This window comes from Clupea harengus, chromosome 9 (assembly GCF_900700415.2).
Source record: "Clupea harengus chromosome 9, Ch_v2.0.2, whole genome shotgun sequence".
Classification (NCBI taxonomy): domain Eukaryota; kingdom Metazoa; phylum Chordata; class Actinopteri; order Clupeiformes; family Clupeidae; genus Clupea; species Clupea harengus.
In genome coordinates this window covers 3,330,471-3,354,332 of record NC_045160.1, presented here as the reverse complement: position 1 = coordinate 3,354,332, position 23,862 = coordinate 3,330,471, and the positions used below count along the sequence as shown (strand labels likewise).

The following is a 23,862-nucleotide window of genomic DNA, read 5'->3' as shown; positions in this document are numbered from 1 at the left end:
GAGCTGTGACTACCTTGAAGTATATGGGTGCCATGTCCCCTAGTTCCTTAGGCAGCGGTACACACTCGAACACCATGTGCATCCGTTTCTTTAGGTTCATGTGCGTCTCCATGAAGACGCAGTCCAGGTCCTGATCCTCAAACATCTTCACCAGCGCTCGCCGAAACATCTGTGTGTGACGACAAGAGTCCAGATTAGACTGAGAGTTTGGATCACACAAATAGGTAGCTTACAGTACAGTCTATCAGGACGGTGCCAAAAGAGGCAGAGATTTGCATATCATCACTACTCAGATTCACACTTGTAGTGATGATATGCAAATCAAGGGACACACAGGGACTTGATACATTAAAGGTTTAGTGCCAGAAACTTAAAACCATACTTATGACGCTTAAGATACACATATTCATCTAAATCAGTCCTCAAGCAGATTTGAGGACATAATCGGTAGGTAGGTAATTAAGTAATTAATGCCATGTCGGCACCTATGGCTATTTTCATGGCAAGAGTCCAGCGAACTGCATCTGTGGTGTGCTCCACCTACACCGACGCTGCAACTTCAATAAGACCCTCAACGCACCGCTAACACAAGCCGACTCGTCTGACGATCAACATCTCCGCTGCAGTCAAATTTCAACAGGTGATTGAAAGGACAAATGAGATGAGCCCTTATGGAACGGATTTGGGGGGCGATTCTTCCCGCAAGCAGTGACAGCTCCCCCTCTTCCTGTAAACACAGCCCTCCTCTTCACTCTGTGATCCGTCTTTTCTTGTGAAACTCTGTTCCCCCGCTGTAACGCTGTCTACCGCTGCTTCCTCAGTTGCCCCTTGCCTCCGGCGGCTCCCGTCTTGCCGTTTCGCTCTTGATTCCCTGCACTGTCTCTCCAGGCCTGGCACGGTAATTAAACTGGGGCCTCTGCTCCACTGTCTTGTGTGGAATTCAATATCCAACCACATGATTCGGCACTGTGCAACCGTCTAATTAGCCTAATGAAGGACAAGCCTCCGATAAAGAGAGGCAAACAAAACACGCTGCCTCGCACAGACGAATTACAGGGGTGAAGGACTGGGGAAGAGAGGGAGAGAGAGAGAGAGAGAGAGAGAGAGGAACAGAGAGGGAGAGAAAGAGAGAGAGGCTGTAATCATTTGTGTGACTGAGGAATCACACTATTGCTCTCCTTAAGTTTTCTTTCTTCTTCTTTTTTTTATTCCACCCATTTTTTACTGCCACTTCTGCTCCGAGTGCTTTTCAGATATCGACACCGCTCCAACTCTGACACGACTGTCCTGACCCCGTGTGGTGCTCTTGTAAAGATGGTTGCACTGCACCCTGTCATTCTTTTGTTATTGACGTTTTTAAATCCCTCTTTTCCCCCATTTGAACGAACCCCCCCTATAATGATATTACTCTCTCTGCCAGATACGCAGACCCATGTTAGCACGAGGCGCTCTATAATGTTTCATTTCCACCATGCCATTATGTTCACATATCTGGCTGATAATTAGAAAGTTTCCTGAACCTTAACTCAAAGTTTAAGGCATTGCTGGCATATTTAGTTGGTTTTCAAAGACTTCTATCTGAACTGTAATGGTGGTTAGCACTGCAGCCTTCAGAGCAGTTGACTGGGGTTCGATTCCTGGCCAAATTATGGTGGCCATTATGTATATTAGGTTATTGGAGACTGAATTTGAGGATTTCATGATCATTATCATTCTTTACACTTAAAGCATGGAGGATGGGCACAATTTGGTAACCCTTTAGTCTTTTAACACTTTAGATCTTGAACTTAATAAATGGACAGATGATACCAGTTTAGCCTAGATCTTTTCCGTAGCTTATTGCACACAATAAATGAAGACTGACAACTCATATTTAGTTTGTTTTTTGTTAAGGTCATTTTCTGGTTAGCAATCCTCTGCTGTTGAGCAATCACAGTTCACATTCTCTTGCGGAAATGCATCTCTAGTTTTGTCAATTATTATCCCTAATATTTCTTGTAAATCTCAAAGGCATCGTGGGAGACAGATGAAAAGACTGATCTGCTGACTGGAGTACTGCTCGTCGCACTCAAACTGACCTTACAGAAATATAAAATCATTTGGAAACCAATTGATGGACCTAAATGGAAATAATTATGATTATGACCGGGCCTGCATTAAGATTAGGGTTGGGATTGGGTTAAGATTACATAATGACAGCCCGAGAGTTCACATGATCACAGCCAAATAAAGAACATTGGGAAAAAAAACATGGAAAAATACAGAGAATTGTTTTCTTTAGTTGTGGTGTTCTTTGGTATGTGATCGTCTAAAGAGATGGGTTGTAGTGTGTATAGGGTAGAACAGTTGTTCATTTACTGAACTTAACCCCGTGCTGCAGGACAGATATGTGAAGGGAGAACCGGAAGGGGAAATAGGAGGGGGAACATGAATGGCGTGTGTCCTGGAGGTCCAGGTACTGATGTCCTGAGGTTCAGTATGTAGGGCATTGGGATGGGGCATTGGGATGGGGCACAGGGATGGGGCACAGGGATGGGGCACAGGGATGGGGCATTGGGATGGGGCACAGGGATGGGGCACAGGGATGGGGCACAGGGATGGGGCACAGGGATGGGGCACAGGGATGGGGCACAGGGATGGGGCACAGGGATGGGGCATTGGGATGGGGCACAGGGATGGGGCACAGGGATGGGGCACAGGGATGGGGCACAGGGAGGGTTGAGCTGAAGAAAGGGTCTGAGCCAAACCTGCATCTCGGTCCAAACATCCTCATCAAGAGCGGTGGCGGCGCAGTGGTGATGCAGGGGGGCGATGATGCAGTGGCCATCAGCCAGAGACACCATGTTGGGCAGACACAGGTACACCTAGGAAAGGGGGCAACACACACACACACACACACCAGCATCAGTAAAAGGTAAATGGTTGTTTTCTGTAACAGCCTTCTAAAAATCATCACGCTCCATTTGACCCTTCTCTTCTACACGTGTGCCAAGTCCTGTTCTCAGCCTGTTCCTCGGCCACAACAGAAACTCTCCTTATCCTCCGCCTGTCCCGTCCCTTCCCTTCTCTGCCCTGACTGGGCTGCCGCCGCTGGGTATTAGCCCCACTAGCAGCATAGCCTGGCTGTGAGAGCCATGCGTGCCCTCTACAGTAACAGGATCTCCCTCAGTAAGCCCAAGGCATGGCTCCTGAGGAAACTTGCCTCAAGCTGGAGACTTATCAGGCCTCAGTGTTTGCTCTGGCAGTAGATGGCCATTCTATTCATTAAAAAAAAAAAAAAAAAAAAAACATATCCTCCATGTAAGGTGAGACTATAAGCCATATGAATACAGGTGTGGGCTTATCTGTGTTACAGTTGGCAGATCCCCGTCAGAAACAACCTGCTGAAAACGAAGGCACACAGCTCGCACTATGCCTTCAATGCATTAGCCCTGGCATCCTATCCCTTCAGAACTACTGCCGTCGGTGAGGAGAGAGGAGAGTGTTTCAGCTCAAACTGCCAGAGAGCAGCGCTGCCTGGAATCCCCTGTGGAGAAGAGCAATTGTCTGGAGAACCGCATCCCCCTCTCTCTCCCTCTCTCCGTCCTTCTTTCTTTACACGTCTGCCTTTTGTAGCCCTCTCCCTGGCGTCCCCACCTGAATGCTAAGTACGATTCTTTCCCTCCACCTCACAAGAGCAAAAGGAGCATGTCTCAAATGCCTTCTTCACCAGTCGTGCCCGGTGTGTCATAACGGCATGACTGTACTACAACATATCTAGACACAAATAGATGCAAACTAAAAGAGTTGACGCTAATTAGGTTCTCTCTCACACACACACACACACACACACCCCCCCCCCCCTTTGGGTTAGCGGATTGCATTGGACTGTGCACTGAATGTATGTTGTCCCATGCTTACACGTCTTTAAAAAGTATTAATGAAGAGACACGACTCAATCCCGACCTACACCCCCACCCCCCATCCCCCATCCCCTCTCCACACACACACACACACACACACCCCTCTCTACTAACCTTCGCCCCGATGGCGATGATGAGGTGCTTGGGCAGCTCGGGGTTGTCGAAGCAGAAGGGGCACTTGTCCATGCGGGCCGCCAGCCGTCGGGTCTCGTGGATGGCGGCGCTGCGCTGGCGCTCCTCGTCCTGGCCCGGGCGCTCCCGCTGCGCCGCGCCCGACACAAACATGTCGTCCAGCGTGTAGTTGTCCCCGTCCTGCTTGCCCATCATCTGCCAGAGGACAGAGGTCAAAAGTCAAAGGTTTAAAAAGGTCAGAGCTTCAAAAGGTCAGTGTTTCAAACAGTGTTGTATAGTAACGAAGTAGAAATACTTCGTTACTGTACTTAAGTCGTTTTTTTGGATATCTGTACTTTACTACTTATATTTCTGTTTACTTTTACTTTGCTACATTTTGCAAAGAAAACTGATACTTTTACTCCGATACATTTCCCCTGAAACCTTCGTTACTCGTTAAAAAAAAAAAAAAAAAAAAAATGAACCATGAGAGTGATGAGACCAACGTCGGGGACTGTGGAACACAATAGAACACAGACTGCAAGCAGGTTTGGCGAATCAGTGGTCCTAGCGCACGTTAATGCACTATTGACTGTTCGTAAAAGCCCCGCCCCCTTGGTTACGGTTGCTACGACTTTTGAACTCGTTCATGCACAACACTGTCTGTCAGTGTCAGTGATTCTTTTTGGAGTAATATCTCCGCGATATCCTCCAGATCAAGGCAAAATGGACTGCAAGATCAACAACGAAGGGGACACAACAGTAATCGAAGCAAAAGCATACAGGTCCTAATCAAAAAATGAGAAACCCCACGACCTCTTCATTAAATGCCACCAGCACAAACTTGTAGACTAGTCATGTTCTTTCACTGCTGGGTAAGATCTGTATAATATTTCAAGCTATCTACCTACAAAGATTATTGTTATTATTTATTCCATCTCTGGCGAGGTATCTAGCTAGCTAGCTAGGATGGTGACAATCTAAAGTACAGTAACGTAGCAGTGTGGAGCAAGATAGCTGCTAGTAACATTATTGTTCAAGGGATGTGTGTGCATGTTGCTAAAAGTATTTCACAGTCACTGTACTGATAACTTGCTTGTAAAACTGATGATCCTGATGTAATGCTTTGTATCAGATCGCCAGGTTATTGCTCTCAGGTTGTGCCTTATGCATACCTTGGGATGCTCAGGAGTAGGTTGCCCATTCACAAAATGTTACAATGTGCTGCTTTAGTATTGCCTATTGGGTTAAAATTGTGTTCAAATAAGGCCCAGTTTATAAGTATGCTCATTCTAGTCGGAATAAACTTCATAATTCTCAAAATTCTGACTCTTTGCTTTTTTATTAACAGCATTTACTTGTACTTTTACTTTCAATACTTAAGTACATTTAATATCAGAAAATTACTTTTGATACTTAAGTACAGTAAAGATCAGATACTATAATACTTTTACTCAAGTAGTATTCTAAAAGGTTACTTTTACTTTTGTCATTTTCCAGTAAGGTATCTTTACTTTTACTCAAGTATGGCTTTTGGGTACTTTATACACCACTGGTTTCAAATATGTAAGGCATCTTCTTGAACCATTGAACCATTTTTTTTTCTTGTTCATGTCTGTATAAGTGTGTGAGTTTCTGTTGAGGACCTTGTGTCCAAAAGCACAGATAAAGTAAGAAGTGTATCTGAACATTTAGTAGCTCACAAACAGGTTCCAGATCACCAGAGGTCATCACCAGTGGAAATGGAAGTTAAAGAACATTCAGGTTAAGCGCTGCCTTTTTGAACTTGGTCTTTCTGTGTTAACTTGATTGTCTCCTCAATGACATCACGAGGTCTGGCAGATGCTACTGTCCTAAGTGAATAACAGGATTCAGAGGATGGACATTTGGGCAGCACGTCTTCTGAGGCCAAAACCTTTTGCCTTGCCAGCATCTCTATTTCACGACTGGGGCCTAAACGCTATGGCAGAATTTTTCCAGAGTCGGACATCTCACTTTATGGAAGCTTGTATCCGACATGCACAGCTCCTGTGGCAGGCAGCGCAGGAATGACAGGCACATGCAGTTTGGCATCCTGGCCTGAGGTCAGTGGGTGGCTAAGTGCTGATTATTTCATAACTGCGGGGCTACAGCAGCGTGCAAACTGGACGCGGTGCGAGATCGATGCCTGAGGCAAGTCCTGATGGATTAGTAACACAGGGGCGTATGAAGAGAGAGAGGGGCAGGGCAGGGCAGGGCGTGGCGGGGTGTATGGAGGGAGGGAGGCCATGGGAAGACCCACTGAACTACAGTAACACAATAAAGTGGGCATGCGCATGTGTGAGTGTCTCTCTCTCTCTCTCTGTGTGTGTGTGTGTGTGTGTGTGTGTGTGTGTGTGTGTGTGTGTGTGTGAGTGAGTGACAAAGTGTGGTGTCCATGGTAACCGAATGAGCAGTGAGGGAGGTGTGTCTTCTCAGCCTGGCGTGGCTGGGTAATGTGAAAAAAGTGAACGAGGAGAGGAGAGGAGAGGACAGGAGAGGAGAGGAGAGGAGAAGAGAAGAGAAGAGAGGAGAGGAGAGGAGAGGAGAGGAGAGGAGAAGAGAGGAGAGGAGGGGAGAGGAGGAGGTGAAAACAGGACAGGACCATGGCAGATGGAGGAGTGGAGCAGAAAGATGAGGCGAGGCGAGAGGGAACCAACAGGTGATGGAGAACGGAGACCCAGGAGGGGTTAAAGGGAGCGAAGGAGGGTGGGAGACAAGGTCAAAGGAGGGCAGAAAGAACAAAGGAAAGAGAAGAAGAGAGAACAGGAAGAGAGGGAGGGTGTTGTATGTGAGAGTGTGAACACAGAGAGACTGGGGGGGGGGGGGGGAGTGTAGGAGGTCCCAAATTAATTACAGGTTGCACCGGGCCCCTACATGCAGTTACAGACCGCTGGGGGAAAGTTCAAAGTTCACAGGATCACAAGATCAAGGATAATGGAAATCATACATGATCATTAGCCACAGTGACGTAAATCCCCTTAAAACTACATTACCCATACATCACCTGATGACTGCTTTAAAGTCGGTTCAGGGGTATTGGTCTACTAATTAGCACTAAGTCCAGAGTCATCCAAAAGCATATTGAGCAGAAAGAATGGAGTACAAACGAAGCAATAGGATTCAATCAGCCCATTCCCCACATGATAAGGACATGATGAGGACAAGATAATGAGGAAATCGTCTCATTAAAAGTAGAATGTTGCGCACCTCCACCTCCGTAGTTGGTCGATTGGATCCCCTGCTTATCACAAGGGGCACAGTGATTGTAATCACTGCCCACTCCTCCAAAGTCATGCAGTGAGCTCTAAACAGTGGCACTTAAATACCCAGCGGCACTCCTCAATCAGATCATGTGACCACAACGCATTCTCTCTCTCTCACTCACACACACACACACAACTAAAAAGCTGCTCTTGAGGACTCACTCATAGATACACAGCAGATGCACAGCTCCAAAGGAATGCTGTTTCACTTTCACAGAGAACACACTCTGCAGCTCTCCCTCTCTCACACACACTCACACACTCACACACTCACACACACACACACACACACACACACACACACACAGTGTATCTGGTTGCAAAATGATACAACTTTTCTATGAACCCCCAACTGACGCACACAATCCAACACAAACACTCTGAGACCACTTCTCTCCCTCCAAACCTTCTCCCCCCACACACACACACTCACACACACAGACACACACAGGGTCCTAAACCTCCAACTTGCAACACTCCACCCAGGTCTACACACAGGCTATTGATTATGGGGCTATACAAGTTTATGGTCAATGAAGGAGCATATGACATACACATATAAATAAAAATATAAATAAAATAACCATCCTTTCATATTTATAGACAATGTGTCATGGTAACCGGTGTGGCATTTATAGCGCACGCTGGCTGTAGACCTGTTGCATGGCACAAAGCAAAAAAGGTGTAACGTTTGTCGTATTCATTTGGCATCGCCATGGCAACGCTGACGTCTTTTGCGAGTTTATTAATAATGCCGTTCCAGGGTCCCTTCCTCCCAATCCTTTCCTTCCTCTCTTTCCCTCCCTCCCTCCCTCCTTCCATCTCTGAACTTCACCAATGAGAACTGCACTCCAAAAGGATTTACACACATTAGACACATTAATGTCTACGGAATTGCTGAAAGCTACAGGGTGTGTGTGCGCGCATGTGTTTGTGCATGCATATGTGTGTGTGTGTGTGTGTGTGTGTGTGTGTGCATGCATATGTGTGTGTGTGTGTGTGTGTGTGTGTGTGCGTGCGCATGCATATGTGTGTGTGTGCATATGTGTGTGTGTGCATATGTGTGTGTGTGTGTTGAGTAAGAGAAAAAGAAATGGCAAAAGAGAAATTAGGGAAAAAAAGACAAACAGATTCTCAGACAGAGAAACCTACTTCTCTTCCAAGACCTACGAGCAAGAAGAGATGAATTCCTCCATCTCTCTCTGTCTCTGTCTGTCTCTCCCTCACTCACTCTCTATCTCACATACACACATACACACACCACTGCGAATCCCATCTGTGCACTCAGTCTGTTACTCAAGCACTTGGGTGGGGAAGAAACAGCACTACAATTGACGATCAGATACCGCAGATCTGATGAGGCCATTTTAGTCCATTGCACCCTTGAGGCGAAATGGCCGCTCTAATGCAACTCCGCTTTGATATCGGCAGATGGGCAACACCGGCTGTCATTCATGCCAGCGACGGCAAAAACAGACTGCCGTCCACTCGCATTCCACCTCTCTCTCTCTCTCGCTTTCTCACTGACTCTCTTGATCCGCGCCCTGTGCCACACTCTCCGAATGTCAACCCTCGCCAAGCCTTGGAGCGGCAGATTGGGCTCTACCGTCGGTCATAGTGCTGGAGAGGCATCTAGTGATGGAATGAAACTCCCTCTGCGGCGGTAATATGGTTAAAACCGGCTGCCACCACCGTCATTAAAGCCTCTGCTTCAGCTCTCTCGCGGGACACGCCAGGGGACAGGCAGGCGGGGAGGTGAGCGATGAGGTGGCTCGGCACGGTTTCCATGGCAAGCGGTTGCTTATTACCCAGAGTCCACTGGGGCACGGTCCCCTCTACACTGACAAATGAGCACCATCCCAGGCTCCTGCCTCCGTCTAATAGGCGCACAATTCAGGAAGATTATTAGGCGTTCAGGAATTCAATTTCACCTGAGTGCAGTGTGTGTGTGTGTCTGTGCAGAGAAAGAGGTAGGCAAGTTTTTGTGTGTGTGTGTGTGTGTGTGTGTATGTAACTCCAGGTGCACACAAAGAGCTGACGGAGAGGACTAACACACTACACCAGCTGTGTATATGTGTATGATTATGAAAGTGTGTCTGGTTTCATTCATATGTAAAGAAAAGGAGGATTACAGGAATTAGTGCATCTCTGTGGGTATGAGGCCAAGCATGAATGAATAAATAAAAAAAAAAATTGTCAAAAATACTTTTTACATGCGCGCGCGCGTATGAGAAACGTGTGGGCAGAGGGCAAAACATATAGGCAAGTCAGATGTCTTCACTGGCATAGACGCAGTAGGGAGTTCTCTGGAGACCACGAGAGAAGGCTGAGGGGTGTGTGTGTGTGTGTGAGGGTGTGTGAGCGGGGCTATGCTCCAGAGATCCAAACGCCTGCAGCCATCACCATTACACACTTGGACAGGGCTGGAGACGGGGATGTGAGAGCGTTTCTCTACCTTTTCCCATATCTGCTTTATTTAGGTCACCAAGAACTCTCTCTCTCTCTCTTTCTTTCTCTCTTTCCCTCTGTTTGTCTGTCTCTCTCGCTCTCTCATTTCAGTTATTTGTCCCTAGTGAAGCCTGGAAAGGAGGATGGAACATGGTCTCATTCGATCAGCCCTTATCTTGAAGTGTCTGACACAGAGCCGACATGAGGATGTGTCAAGACAGATCTGCCGAGGGGATATGGCCTTATTCCTGCCTGTTACTTCTGCCTGCCTCAAAACCCCAGGGTCCAACTCCCCCACCCTCCACCCCCTACATACACAACTCAAATCAATAGCAGGTGAAGGAGCACAGAAACAAATGAGATTTGCAATTACTCACACGTAGTTTACTAGCACCCACTAGTCCATGCCACAGCTATGGCAGTTTGACATGCCGGTCCTGCTGGTAATTCCTTATCTGTCAAGTATCATTTGCCATTGGGAGAAGAGTAAAAAAAAAGGTTGATCTAATCTCATCTTTTTTCCTCTCTCAACCTCTCCTTTCTTTTCTTCCCTTTCTCTCAACCTCTCCTTTCTTTTCTTCCCTTTCTCATAATCTGTCCTTTATTTTTTTTTCCCTTTCTCTCCGACGGATGGGAACTTCAGCAGGTGGCACATGCTGCTGTGAGCTCAGACGAGGCGGGGGGGGTTTCGGGGCTGCGGTCGCTCTAACACTCTGCACCTCACCAGAGGGAATCCGCTCTCTCTCTCTCCAGGCGGCTCTCAGGGAATCGGCCCCAGATGAAGGGAGTCACAAGACGGAGCTGGGCCCAGCACAGGGGCAGCTTAAGGGGCATTTAGAAGACCATCGGGCAATAAGAAAGCAATAAGGAGCACGACACATAAGTGAACCAACTGAACACTTTACAAAAATACTACTGTGTTCTCCAGCTATATAGATTTACCCCCACTGTTCAATCTATACGACTACAGATTAAAGTTCATTACAGCTATCATATGATACCTGGCACGGGCAGAGGTGATGACATTGTGAAAGCCAACTGATCATTGCCGGTCGTTTTCACAAAATAAAGCCACTTATTTCTCTCTTACGTTGTAATGCTGTATTGTGAAGTCCTGTACTTTAACTACAGTATTTTTAAGTGTAACTGCGTAGCCTTGAGGGAGTGTGTGTGTGTTTTGATAAAAGGCTGATTTTACGAGCTTGAACTGCACATAGCACAGGTCATGCGTGAGCAGGGAGGCACCTGGCCCATAACACAATTTATGTCCTCACATGTCGTAGACGTGCAGTAATATATCTGAAAACAGCACACAACCACTGCATGCTCCTACCGGTGTCAAAAAAAATATGTAAAATAGTTTGACGAGGCTTACAAAAAAAAAAAAAAACAGGGGTCACGAGCCTCAGATTCAACTATTGGCCAGTGTTTTTGTTAGTAGAGGACCACTGTCCCATTCATTCCTTAGGCATCATTTTAGTGTATAATATTCTAGAATTCTCTAGTGCTGGGAACAGTGAAGAAATTGCACTTTGGTCAAAGGCTAGACTAGAGTTTCTCATTTCAGGAATGTTAACACACGGTTTCTCAAATCCACCTTTCATACCTTTCATATGTGTTTCAAGCTTCAGCTACTGATGGCTAATGCTAAATGACTACAGTAACCGTGTACCATATACTCTAGTATACATGAAGAATAAAGTGAGAACAGTAAAAAGGCATAGTCTAACCATTTTAGTGTAGCGTGAAAAGCTTCAGGAAATAGAGTGATTGTGTGTGTGTGTGTGTGTGTGTGTGTGTGTGTGTGTGTGTGTGTGTGTGTGTTCTATGTTACCTTGGCAGCCATGCGTGAGTAGAGGGCGTTCTGGTCCTGGGCCGTGCTCATCTTCTCCCTCCTCACCATCTCCTTCAAGTCCATGCGGTCGTCGTCATGGAAATAGCGCACGCGCTCCCCGTCTTGGTGGGTCTCGATCTGAGAACGAAGAGGAAGGCAGGGAGGAAGGAAGAAGAGGTTTTAGGCACTTCGGCATTCCTCCGGTCATGCTGGTCATGGCTAAACATGCTAATCTGATGCCTTCACGCTCTGTATCAGTGCATGCATATTAAAACAGCAGTAAGGATGTTTTGGTCTAAAACGCAGCAAGATAACTACCTAAAAGGCCTGCGAAAACCTTACAAAACAGCAGCAGTGGCACAGCTGGCACTGATAAATACTTGCTAGCGGCTAACAGCTATACTTTTGTTTTAAGAACATCCACATGTGTGGTCTTAACTGATTACTCACTGCTGTGGTTCTATGGCAATTACATTTCAAACATCCAAAAGTTGTTGAGAAATACACTTTACACTTTACACATGAATCTGTTCCGTGAAGCATCATCTGACATGCAACCATTACGGGTGCTTTGGGTAATCCTGAATAGCACTCGCAATTACAAAAACGTACATTAACCCATTCAAATTCAACGGCTATTCAGAACGAGCCCTTGAAACACAAAGCATCAATCAGGCTCAGTAACCTGGAGTAGCCGCTGCAGGAAAGAGGGAGCGATTCATGTGAGAGGATTAAAAGAAGGGACAGACGAGTGAGAACATAGAAACTGAGAGAGTGAAGAGAGGGGATGGAGGGAGGGGTGGGGCTGAGTTTGTTAGAAAGTGTGTGTGTGTGTGTGTGTGTGTGTGTTAGTGAGTGTGTGTGTATATATATATATATGTGTGTGTGTGTGTGTGTGTGTGTGAGTGAGCGCGCACTAAGAGGCTCTAATCTTTCCCACTATCTGTGCCACTTCATAAACACATTAAAAGCTTTAACAGATGGGGCACTGATCTGAGAGCCGTGCTGAAATAAAAGGAATTAATCTGGACGCTGAGTGTGTCTGTCTGGATGAATCTGTCTGTGTGTGTGTGTGTGTGTGTGTGTGTGTGTGTGTGTGTTTTGTGTGTGTTTGTGAGCTTGTGGGTTTTTTTGTGTTTTTGTGTGTGTTTGTGAGCTTGTGAGTGTGTGCTCACGCTTGTGCAGCACAATGAGTGGCCATCAGTCACACCATCTCAAGACAAGCTCAAACACGACCTTCTCACAGCCACACACACACACACACACACACACACACACACACACCATGTGTGTGATATGTCTGCGTAGGCTTTATATCCACTGGTTCTGATCTCTGAGAACCAAAGGCTTGGGAGTGAGGTACGCTAACCTCAGGGTGCTCCTAATGGGGAGAAACCTGGAGTGTGGCCCAGGTTCTCATGGTTGTCACAGTGTGAGTGAATGTGTATGGGGGAGAAAAAGAGAAAAAAAGGAAAGGGGGGGATGCAGAGAAGCCTGCAGGGAGGAGAGGAAGAGAGGCCAGCAAAAGCATGTGAGAGAACCTGGCCATAAAGAGATTAATACATCACTGACAAATTAGGATCAACAGCGAAGGCCAGGATGAAATATGAAGTCCCGTAAGCGCGCACACCCATAACACGTTGGTGGAATGAGCTGCCCAGCACTACCAGAGCAGGGGCGTCCCTCTCTACGTTTAAGAAGCTTTTGAAGACCCAACTCTTCAGAGAGCACTTCCCGTCCTAACTGGCACTTCGACTAGTGCGTAACTTGCAATTACAGCAGTTACACTTCTGCACTCTTTCTTTCTTTTTATTTCATTTTGTTATATTTCTAATGTAAAGTAGTATTTATTTATTGTTACACCAGGTTCTATTGCTCGTAGCTTGAATATTCTCTCCCTTGTACGTCGCTTTGGACAAAAGCGTCTGCTAAATGACTAAATGTAAATGTAAATGTAGAGAGGGAGATCTGAGCAGGCACATCTAAGGCCCACCAAACAGCTGCTCCTGGCTGGAGGACATTAGAGTGGACATCTACACGGTGTGTTTTCATTGTCGGAGTGAAAAGCCCAAATAGCCCTGATGGTTTATTTGAAAAGGCCAGCGTCCATATGCCTGCAGCACTTCTGAGACTCCCAATGATGCGTGCAGGCGGGGAGAGGAGAGGACTGGATCTCTCCGCTGCAGATCCTCCAGGATCAGCAACATTCCAAGTGCCTTGCGAAGTAAGGGCACTTAACATTCCATTTTTCCCCCATCTGTGTACGGCCCTCCCACAGCTAAGCCTATGCATACACTTGCACGTCTGGGGCGGCAGGCGATGACACTGGATTGCCCTGGCTAATCTGGGCTAAGAGTTCCCAAAACTTTTGGCCTCATTTTTACTTTATCCTCAGGCAGTTCAACTGAAATGTATTTGCTGTGCTCTGTGGTGTGGTGTGTGTGTGTGTGTGTGTGTGTGTGTGTGTGTGTGTGTGTGTGTGCACGCATTACCGCTTTCTTCTTCGTACGTCCTCCTCTGGACTCTGAGGGTTCTGCGTTAACGGGCCAAGCACGGCCTGAGTGATCGGTTCTGAAGAGAACCACTTCCTCTGCTTCCTGAGATCCACCAGATACCTAGTAAACAACACAAATATAGTTAACATTACTCACATAACACACACACATCAACAAGAGAATCGCATTGCAAACCACAACTGAAAAAGGAGTGCTTTATAAGGCTGATTTTCAGGGGGAAAAATGCAAGCTGAGATAAAAACATGGTGAAAGTGGTATAAGCTAAATCAGTCAATACTTTCCACATAATGTAGAAATTCATTAGTGTAAGAACAGACTCTGAATTGGAACTCAATTGTATTGAGATGTACACAGCTTACACATAGCTTGTATAGGATGGTGCTGCAAAAATGCAAACAAATTCCCCAACACAATACAACTTCAGCCTTGATGGATTCTTTGTCACTTTACAACATTTACATTTAGTCATTTAGCAGACACCTTTAACCAAAGCGACGTACAAAGGAGAGAACAATCAAGCTACGAGCAATAGAGACAGGGTGTAACAATAAATACTGCTTTACATAAGAAATAAAAAAAAGTGCAGGAATGTAACTACTGTAAGTGTGAGTTAAGTACTATTTAGAGGAGATAGCATCAGAGGAAAGATAATGAGAGGTAGAGGAAGGAAGAGGAAAGGAGAGGAAGTGCAAGTCAGGAAAGAAGGTGTTCTCTGAGAAGATAAGAGAACATGCGATTGGATGAAGGGATTAGGTCATAAAGTGTTTTGAATTGCACAGGGCTAAAGGTAATGTAGGCTTATTTGCATGGAGAGTCTTCCCGGGATGTGCTCCAAAACTAGTCCTCACCAAAAACCTTCTGAAAGTGAGAGATGATTCCCCCCATTCCTTATCCGGAATCTTCCAAAAAGACTTATACCTGACAAACACGAGGAGCGAACAGAGCAGCCAGAGTAATGGGGAGAGGGGAAACACTAACCATCGCCAGGACTCTCAGGACTCTTAGGCCGTCAGTGCCATAGCTCAGGTGATCAGAGGCGCGTGTGTTTGAAAGTTTCCAGAAGAAAAGAGGAGAAGAGGAACGGTTGTCCGGCTCTGGTTTCCAAAAGAAGTTCCGGGCCAGCAGCCACACACGGACATTACTCTCCAGACGAGTTTAATGGCTAGTTGTGCTAGGAGCCTGAGTGCACAGAGCCGCAATAAAAATCACCTCAAAATTTACCACCGCAATCAAAAGATGAGAGACTGCAACTGACTCTGAATTTAGCTGAGGTACATGATCGGTGTTCTTACACAGACCCGTGTCAAATAAATAAATATTTATTTAAAGTTTACAACTCCGAAACAAGCCTATTGCCTCTGATCTTTACACCGCGCATCGTGGCTAAAACAAAATCCAGAGCCGAGGAATAAAGCAGCGGCATTTCCGCGCATTGCCAACGCGCTCTTCCGCCGTCTCCGAGCCTCCATGTTTACAGAACCGGTTAATTATGACCGCGGGCTGCGTGTTCGCGCACTCGCACAGGCTCTACAGACACATCCATCAACCTCTCGATCGTCGCTGTATTCCCCAGACAGACAGACAGCGCCATAGAAGGCAATGCCACATCTGGCGTTATAAAATATCCCTACTTTTATGTCAAGTCATAAGTCTTGATCTAATTACAGCCAGACGCGGTGAATGTGCCATTTGCCAGCGACTAACGAGCAAGGTGCCCGATGACCCATGCAAGCGGGATGAGGGCGATAAAACCGACCCTCATCGCGAGGCCTTTTCCCTGCACAAGTAGCGACGCTGTGAGAATCAACATTCATTACAGCTACGCCAGAGCTATCCCGAGTTTTTTTTTCTCTGCTTTAGTTTTTAGAAGAGATTGATGATGTAATAACAGACTTAATTTCAGCAGCCCGCAAAAATTACCAGAGAAATGATGCCGTCGTGTTTGGATAAGGCGGTACGCAATCCATGTTAAGTCCGACATCTTCATAAATCTGAGGAGAGCCGAAAAACTTTTCGTGTTTCTCACAGCAATAGCTGCTAGAAGGGCAGCAATAAATCTCTCTCAGCAGAATTGCATCCAAGACTGTGGTATTTAATAAAGGAAGGCTGGACTTAAGAGTAGTCCGACCAAGACAGACATTTCATCTGAAGAACCCACCAAGGTTAAGATGTTCAGAGACAAATTTTAAGACCAAGCAACGTCTAGAGGCTAAAAATGTGCAACAACCACAGCTCAGGGTTTTTCCAGATCTCCTCAACATGCACACATATAAATACTTATTTATTAGTGGTGACAGAAAAGCATAAAACACTTTGGCCAGTCACTCACCTTGCTCTGGGGTTTACCAGGTTGCAATCCTGACAGTTTCTGAGCTCGCTTCTCCTTGGCTGTACGGGCTGCTTCCAGCTGTGCTTTGATTTTGTCAGCCAGGGCCTACAGAAACAAACACACATACAGACAGAGAGGTTTAGTGACTTGCCTCTAACTCGGCAGTGGGAAAATCTGGGAGATTGTACTAAACTCTCCCACAATCACTGTTTATCTTGAAGTGCTTACCAACAAGAGTGTCACACAGACACACAGGGGGGGTGCGTGGGGTAGGGGACAGCAAGTAGGGATATGAATGTGATGGGGAAATGGGGTATGTATGAGGGCCTGAATACATCTGTTCCTTTCTCCCTGCCTCTTCTTTGTGAATAATGATCCTGAAGATGACCTATGTGAAGCCATTTGAGTCATGACATATGCACGTGTGTGGTCTGTCCATTTGTCATAGAAGTTGAAAAAAAAGAGAGGCAAAGACGACATGACCGATATGGAAAAGAAGCAGAGACTGCCGAAAGCGAGATGGAAGCTTTCAATGAGTGTCACTTCTTCTTTTTTTTTTTTTTTTTTTTCTTCTTTTTTTTTTTTTCAGGACAAAAAACAGCTCTAAGGAGCTCTGTCTGGTCAATGTTGAGACCGGACATCTGGATGAAAGAATGGTGTGACCGGGACCAAAACACACAGTCAAACAGATGGATGTCCACAGTGATGTTAACCCCCCGCCCCTTTCTCCTCCAACAAGTTTCTCTCTCTGTGTTCCTAACTCATACACCACACACACACACACACACACACACACACACACACATATTTACATGTACCCACTGAGGAAATATTTGAATGCAAACAGACAATGCTCCTCTGCATGCAACTCTATGATACGTTACTTCATCAATTCTCCTTTGTGTAAACACACACACACATTGACAAAGCCCTTCCCCCTCCATGTTCTGTAATTGACTGGGACATACTGAGGCCTTATAGGCTGGCAGTGCCACAAAAGAGCCCATCTTATCCGGGCTCTGCGTTTTGATGGAGCTCTTAAGAGCGCAGCAGCAGTGACTGGGAACAGCGCATTACACAAATAACCCCGCCAAGTGACAGAATTATTGGTCGAGGGGTGGCAGCGCAGACGAGACTTGTCCTCAATGTCCACGGAGGGAAGTCAGGACAGGGAAAGACACAACACTCTGATCAATGTGTTCTCTTGACTTTTGGTAATAGGGGGACCTTCACACAGACCTACAGGGCCACCATGCCGCCTCTGGCCCTCCCCCCGGACTCATTGGAGACAGTCTACTGGACTGAGGAAGTGAGAGGACCTCACCGTGTTTTCCATTAACTCTGCCTTGATTAGTTTGGCTCCCAGCTTATTCATCTCCTCGTCAGTCAGAAAAGGGACCTCTTCTTCCTCCTCCTCCTCTTCTTCTTCTTCTTCACTCTGGGAACTGCAAACACACACACACACACACAAAAAAAAAGTCCAAAAGTCCATCAGTGGTTCAAACTAGGACAGTTCTCACAACACAACAACCTGGGTCAGGGAGTCTCACAAGTGACTGATTGAGGAGGACAGAAATAAAACTCAGAACGAATGACTCTGGATCTCTGGGGTTGCATGGGAACAGAGGGAGAGAGAGGGAGAGAGAAGGAGCAAAACAGAAAGAAAAATTACTAAAATGCTGGAGGTTAATGCATCAGCCCAAATATGTATCTTGCAAAAAGAAGCCTTGGGCACAGAGGCCTTGCAGGGACATAGCTCACACCCATTAAGCACACAGGGTCAAACATGGGGCCCTAAATTTAGCCAGACGGGACACGGAGTACTGAAGTGATAGACCATAGACCGAGAGAGAGGTTAAGAAAGAGAGAGAGAGAAATAAAGAAGGTGGTGTGAAAGAGAGAGGGTGCAAAGGAAGTGCGGATGAAAGACAGAGAACGAAAGAGAGACAGACGCCCATCAATCACGGCCCGTCGCTTGCGGCAACGGCAGCTATCACCCTCTGCATAACAAGGACGTCTTGCATGGTGCCACTCTCCCTCGCTTTCTTTCAAATGACTTTGAGGGGGTGCAGGCATGACTGTTAAGAGGCGCGGAAAAATCATTTCCGGGATGACGTTCAACAGATTTTTATCTCATGTAGGGCAATTCAGGTTTAATTAAATGTTAAATAGGTTTTAGGTTTTTTTCTTCTTTTATCAGGGCCAGGTTTGCCATAATGACTGCATGAAGGACTGTAGCACTGGAAGACCCATTTTGATGGCAGATGTAGGATTCACAGGGCGTGAAACATTCCTTCATCGGCTCTGCGCAACGCGTTCACAGCCAGACTTCAGAATGGAGCTCATCCGCCGCCAGGAAAAGGATGACCATTTTCATTTTTTTTTTAGGGGGGAAAAAAATAGGTTAGACTGAAGATCAATGAGGCAGGGGAGTCTCGACTCGGCGCGGCCTGAAACCTTTTGGGTGAGGCCATGGATAAGTTCTGTGCCCACAGGGGCTCCGAATGAGGACAAGGACAAAGAGTAGACCGAGATCATCTCACTTATCTGGAACTTAGAAATCCTGAGAGACACGAAGAGCGAGGCACAGGAACAAACATTATGTTCACCTCAGGTTTGAGCATCTGGGATATTTGTTTAATCGACTCCGGGGTCACTTTCGTGTCTCCACGACTACCCTTCCTGCGGTTACGACTCCGATGAAGGGAAGCACATGCCTTTCGTGCCCGTCAGCCCACCTCAGGTCTCTGCCTGGGAACCAATGGTATGTGTTGCGTAAGCCGTTAGCATCCTGACCCCTATAAATCTGCCTGAAATGATTTTCCTGCCCCCGAGTTAACATGTCGTGCTTCTACGAGGTCATGCTTATAGTGCTCTGTGTGTGTGCGTGTGTGAGAATTTTGAAGAAGGGATTTTTTTTTTGCCCTCTCCTCGGCAGATGGCCCACCATTTTGGCACAGCCACCTGCGCAAACCCCAGGGACGTCACGGCAACGCCGACTCTCTGCAGATTCATTGCCTCTCTCTCCATGCCGTCGAGCATGAAGAACAAAATCAAGACTCTCCTCCCGAAAAATGATGCAGCTGCCTGCCATTTTCTGCACAAAATCTGCATCTAAATGAGACGCCAAGGCAGCACAAAAGCCAAGGGACTGGTCTTATGCTGCGGGGGGTATAATCTGAGTGGATGCACGCACAATGCACAACCCCTCATTTACCTGTCACTCTCAGTTAGGCTACTTTCCAGATTCTTCACGGGATGTTTAAACTTCAGAGATTATGACATGTAGTAGGAGGGGATTATGTCAGGAACTTCAGTCAGGAATGACGGATACACATTTAAAAATTAAACATACGACAGGGAAAGTTGTCACAAACTGATGAACAAGAGGGGATATCAGTATAGAAATCCATGCATTAACATGAATCTATGAGCAAAAATAGTAAATAATTAACACAAATAATCACATCTGACCTTGATGGGCTTTCTGTGGGTTTCTTGCTGTTGTGACCTTTCTCTACCAGTGCACTAGTCTTCTGAGCCATAGGTTCACTCTGTGGCCTCTTCTCTGCTGCGATGTCCTTCTCCACTTCCTGTTTCCCCTGTGAGTTGGGTTGAGTGCTGCCCTTCCTCCAGGCTGTAGTGCTGGCTGGCTCATCATCATCGTCACTGGGCTTTATGAAGCCAGATGGAGCCTTAGAGGCTGAGGGCCTCGTGCCCCGGCTGGACCTACCCGCCCCGTCCTCATCCATGTCTGAGGGCTTCTGGAACCGTCCCTTCAGAGAGCTCTGGGAGGCAGGGCCCTGGTCGCGACCCAGCCGAAGGCTGTCTTGCTGAGCCCGGGAGACATCAGGAGAGGCTCTTGCTGGGTCGTCCCTGTATCTTCGGTCTCTGTCAGTGCTCCTACCAGCCTGTTCATCTCGGTCCCTCCTGTCTCTGTCCCTCCTGTTGTCATCTCTGTCTCGATCCCCGTCTCTGTCCCTCCTGTTGTCATCTCTGTCCCTGCTGTTGTCATCTCTGTCCCTCCTGTTGTCATCTCTGTCTCTATCCCCGTCTCTGTCCCTCCTGTTGTCATCTCTGTCTCTATCCCCGTCTCTGTCCCTCCTGTTGTCATCTCTGTCTCGATCCCCGTCTCTGTCCCTCCTGTTGTCATCTCTGTCCCTGTTGTTGTCATTTCTGTCTCTCCGGTTGTCATATTTGTCTCTATCCCCGTCTCTGTCCCTGCTGTTGTCATCTCTGTCCCTCCTGTTGTCATCTCTGTCTCTATCCCCGTCTCTGTCCCTCCTGTTGTCATCTCTGTCTCTATCCCCGTCTCTGTCCATGCGCCAGTCTCTCTGGTAGGCCCTGTTCCCTCCCCGTCCTCTGTCGGCACGGCCACAGTCATTCTCTCTGTCCCGTCTCCCTTGTCCATCCCTGTCCCCCTCTCTGCTCATCTCCCGATCTCCATCCCGGTCATGGTCTCGTCCTCGGCCGTCATCTCTGTCCCTCTCCCGGTTGCGGTCCCTGTCCCAGTCCATAGGGGGCGGCCTTCTCTCCCAGCTGTTTGCCGATCGATGGTTGCCTCCCCTCCACCGATTCCCGCCAAACCCCCTCTCTCCTCCACCTCCTGCTCTCCCTGGATGAGCCAACTCCTCTGCCTCCCGTAGTTTCATCTGGAACTCCTGCATGGACTGTAAAGTAAGTAAGTAAATACAATTAAAATAAATAATATAACAAATAAATAAATACAAATAAATAAATATATATATATAATATGATATGATATAATAATAATAAATAAAACCATTACATTAGAAGAGAGAGAACATTAGCAGATGCCCATCAGATAATAACGCTAAAACGATGGATTTTTTTGGAGTCATATGTCTTCCCCTATAGCCCCAGGAAAACATGCTTCTGGATCAGTGTCGAAATGAAACGGGTGTTTGTTCTGGACCAACAGACGGAAAGCAGAGTTTAGCTTCATAACTGGGCACAAACAAGGGGATTTCAGGCGCCGAAACCAATTGTGACCCAATATGCCTTCGGCAAACAAGGTTCCAGAAAAATGACTGAAGTTAGGTGGTTCTCCCACAATGCTTTGCAGTGGAATTCTGAAAGAGGCTTTCCGTGATGTCTGTCACAGAAGTGCAGGCTTGGCACTTCTACCGGGAGAGAATTAAGAAGGCAGATAGGGGGGTTCAGGACGCTGTTCGTTTCAAGCTGTTTTCTGTTGTCTGTGTGTTGTGTCGGTTTATGTGTGTGCTGTGTGCTGTGTGCTACACTACCAGAAGGTGGGGGGTAGGGGGTGGAGGGGGATGAGTTTGTGACACAAACAAGAAAAAGAAGTAGAAGAAATAATTGGCAAAACTTTTTAGGACCACCCTACCTTCTGAGTGTGTGTGTGTGCGAGTGTGTGTGTGCGAGTGTGTGTGCGTGTGTGCCTGTCTGTGCACTCACCCCGTATCTCTCTGCCACCACTTCCTCCAGACTTCGTTGCTCTCTCTCAGCCTGCTCCGTCATTCGCTGATAAGACTTCCTAAGCCAGCTCAGGCCACCATCATTAACCAATGCTGGAGCAGAAAAAAAAACAGAGAGAGAGAGAGGAGAGAGAGAGAATAATAAAGAAAGAAAAGAGAGAGAGAGAGGATATGGAAGAAAAAGAAAGAATGTAACTTTTTAAAACTGAACCCAAAGGCGAAGCACAGAAATGAATGGAGGACCAGACACAAAGATTCAGGGTGTTATTTTGATAGAACACTCCGGCATGGAACATTTCATCCCTCTAGAATCTAGATCCTGATCTTCACAAACTCTGTGCCCTCTCAGACTTCGGATCCCACAGACACACTCTAAATGGCCTGGCACTAGAGTATGAACACACACACCCACCCACCCACCCACCCACACACCCACACACCCACCCACCCACCCACACACCCACACACACACACACACACACAGCCGGGTGAGAAAACTAATAGTGAGGAGTGCAGATGACCCTGACATCAGCAGTGAGGATAAGCACAACCTGGCCTTTAATAGACACTCTCATAATGGCAATGCAATGACAATTATCATAAGCACTGATGATGATCATGATGATGGATGACACAGATTGCGAAAAATAAACGTATGCCTAGCTTGTTCTCAAATACTCTCTTTTGTCATCATTTCCCTTTTTCTTTCAAACTCTGTCTGTCTGTCTGTCTGTCTGTCTGTCTGTCTGTCTGTCTGTCTGTCTGTCTGTCTGTCTGTCTGTCTCTCACACCTGCCAGGCTGCCGCACTCCTTTCCTGAAGGCCCTGAGAGAGGGAGGGAAAGAAGCACAGCTGTGGGGTCGCCCCTGTGAGCCGTCAGCTGTCACCCCGCCACGGATCAGCACACATCACTACAGCCCCAACCCCTGCGTCTACTGGGAGCTCTACAGCCCTCATCTCTATAGCCCCTCAGGTGAGGACCTTCATTCTCTCTCCCCCTCCCTCTCTTTTTATCTCTCTTCTCGCTCTTTCCATCTCTCTCACACCCTCACTTGCTCGTCTGTGTAGTCTGTTAACTCAGACCCATCATCATGATGAGGGGAGTATAGATCACCTGCACTTAGTGGGTCCCACAGCTGCAGAGCTGTGTGTGTGTGTGTGTGTGTGTGTGTGTGTGTGTGTTGATGCTGATGCACATGTGCTGATGCTGGAGCCAAACTTGTTTACCTTGTGCCGCGTTAACTCAGGGCTTACTCTTGAGGCGGTGACGGTGAACACACACACACACACACACACACACACACACACACACACACACACACACACACACACACACACACACACACACACACACACACACACACACACACACACACACACACACACACACACACACACACACACACACACACGGCTGATAAGTGAGCTAATCCAGCAGCTGCGGTGTCAGCTTAACGCCAATTCTGCTTCTCTTTCTACCTCGCTTCAGTCGCTCCCCCTTTCGTTCCACCTCACCATCCCCCTTTCCACACATCTTTTCAAACATCCTTAACATTTTTCTACATTTGCGTTTTTTGTTTGTTCTTGACTGAATTCCACTGTTTATTCAACTTTTTCTCTTCCCTTTCTCATCACTCCATTCTCACAATTCCGGTCCCTCCTTCCTCAAGTGTCTCTCTCTCTCTCTGTCATACTAGCCCACATTATTGTTCCCCCCCCCCCCTCCTTCTTCTTTTTCTTTCCGTTTCCCTCTATCTGTCTCTTCTAATGGGTGCTTTATGGGGTGCTAGCTGCACTCGCCATCCCCGACGGAACATGACAGGGTTGCCGGCGATACTATTTCCTACACTGCTGCTGGGGAGCCGAGACAGACGCCTCATTATGTTTCAAAGATACTGCCGGAGGTTAATGGGGGGGGGGCTCAGACGGGGCAAATGTACTGTGCTGGGGGCCAGAGGGCCCGTGTTAGTGCTACACTGA

General features: G+C 47.0%; 1 protein-coding gene across 2 annotated transcripts in view; it reads right to left on the bottom strand.

Annotated features, from left to right (window-relative positions):
* Positions 1-23,862, bottom strand: part of cwf19l2 (CWF19 like cell cycle control factor 2) — a 35,688-nt gene that overhangs the window by 1,532 nt on the left and 10,294 nt on the right. Inside the window, exons 7-16 of one of the 2 annotated variants that reach the window (XM_031573096.2) lie at positions 21,864-21,976; positions 20,526-21,094; positions 19,899-20,426; positions 17,749-17,869; positions 16,425-16,529; positions 14,072-14,194; positions 11,580-11,717; positions 4,017-4,229; positions 2,748-2,864; positions 14-169 (exon numbers count right to left, since the gene is read on the bottom strand). In XM_031573096.2, the coding sequence (XP_031428956.1) occupies positions 14-169; positions 2,748-2,864; positions 4,017-4,229; positions 11,580-11,717; positions 14,072-14,194; positions 16,425-16,529; positions 17,749-17,869; positions 19,899-20,426; positions 20,526-21,094; positions 21,864-21,976 (2,183 nt within the window). Of the gene's footprint in view, positions 1-13; positions 170-2,747; positions 2,865-4,016; positions 4,230-11,579; positions 11,718-14,071; positions 14,195-16,424; positions 16,530-17,748; positions 17,870-19,898; positions 21,095-21,863; positions 21,977-23,862 lie in introns of both variants that reach the window. The other variant, XM_042708663.1, reaches the window with a different exon arrangement.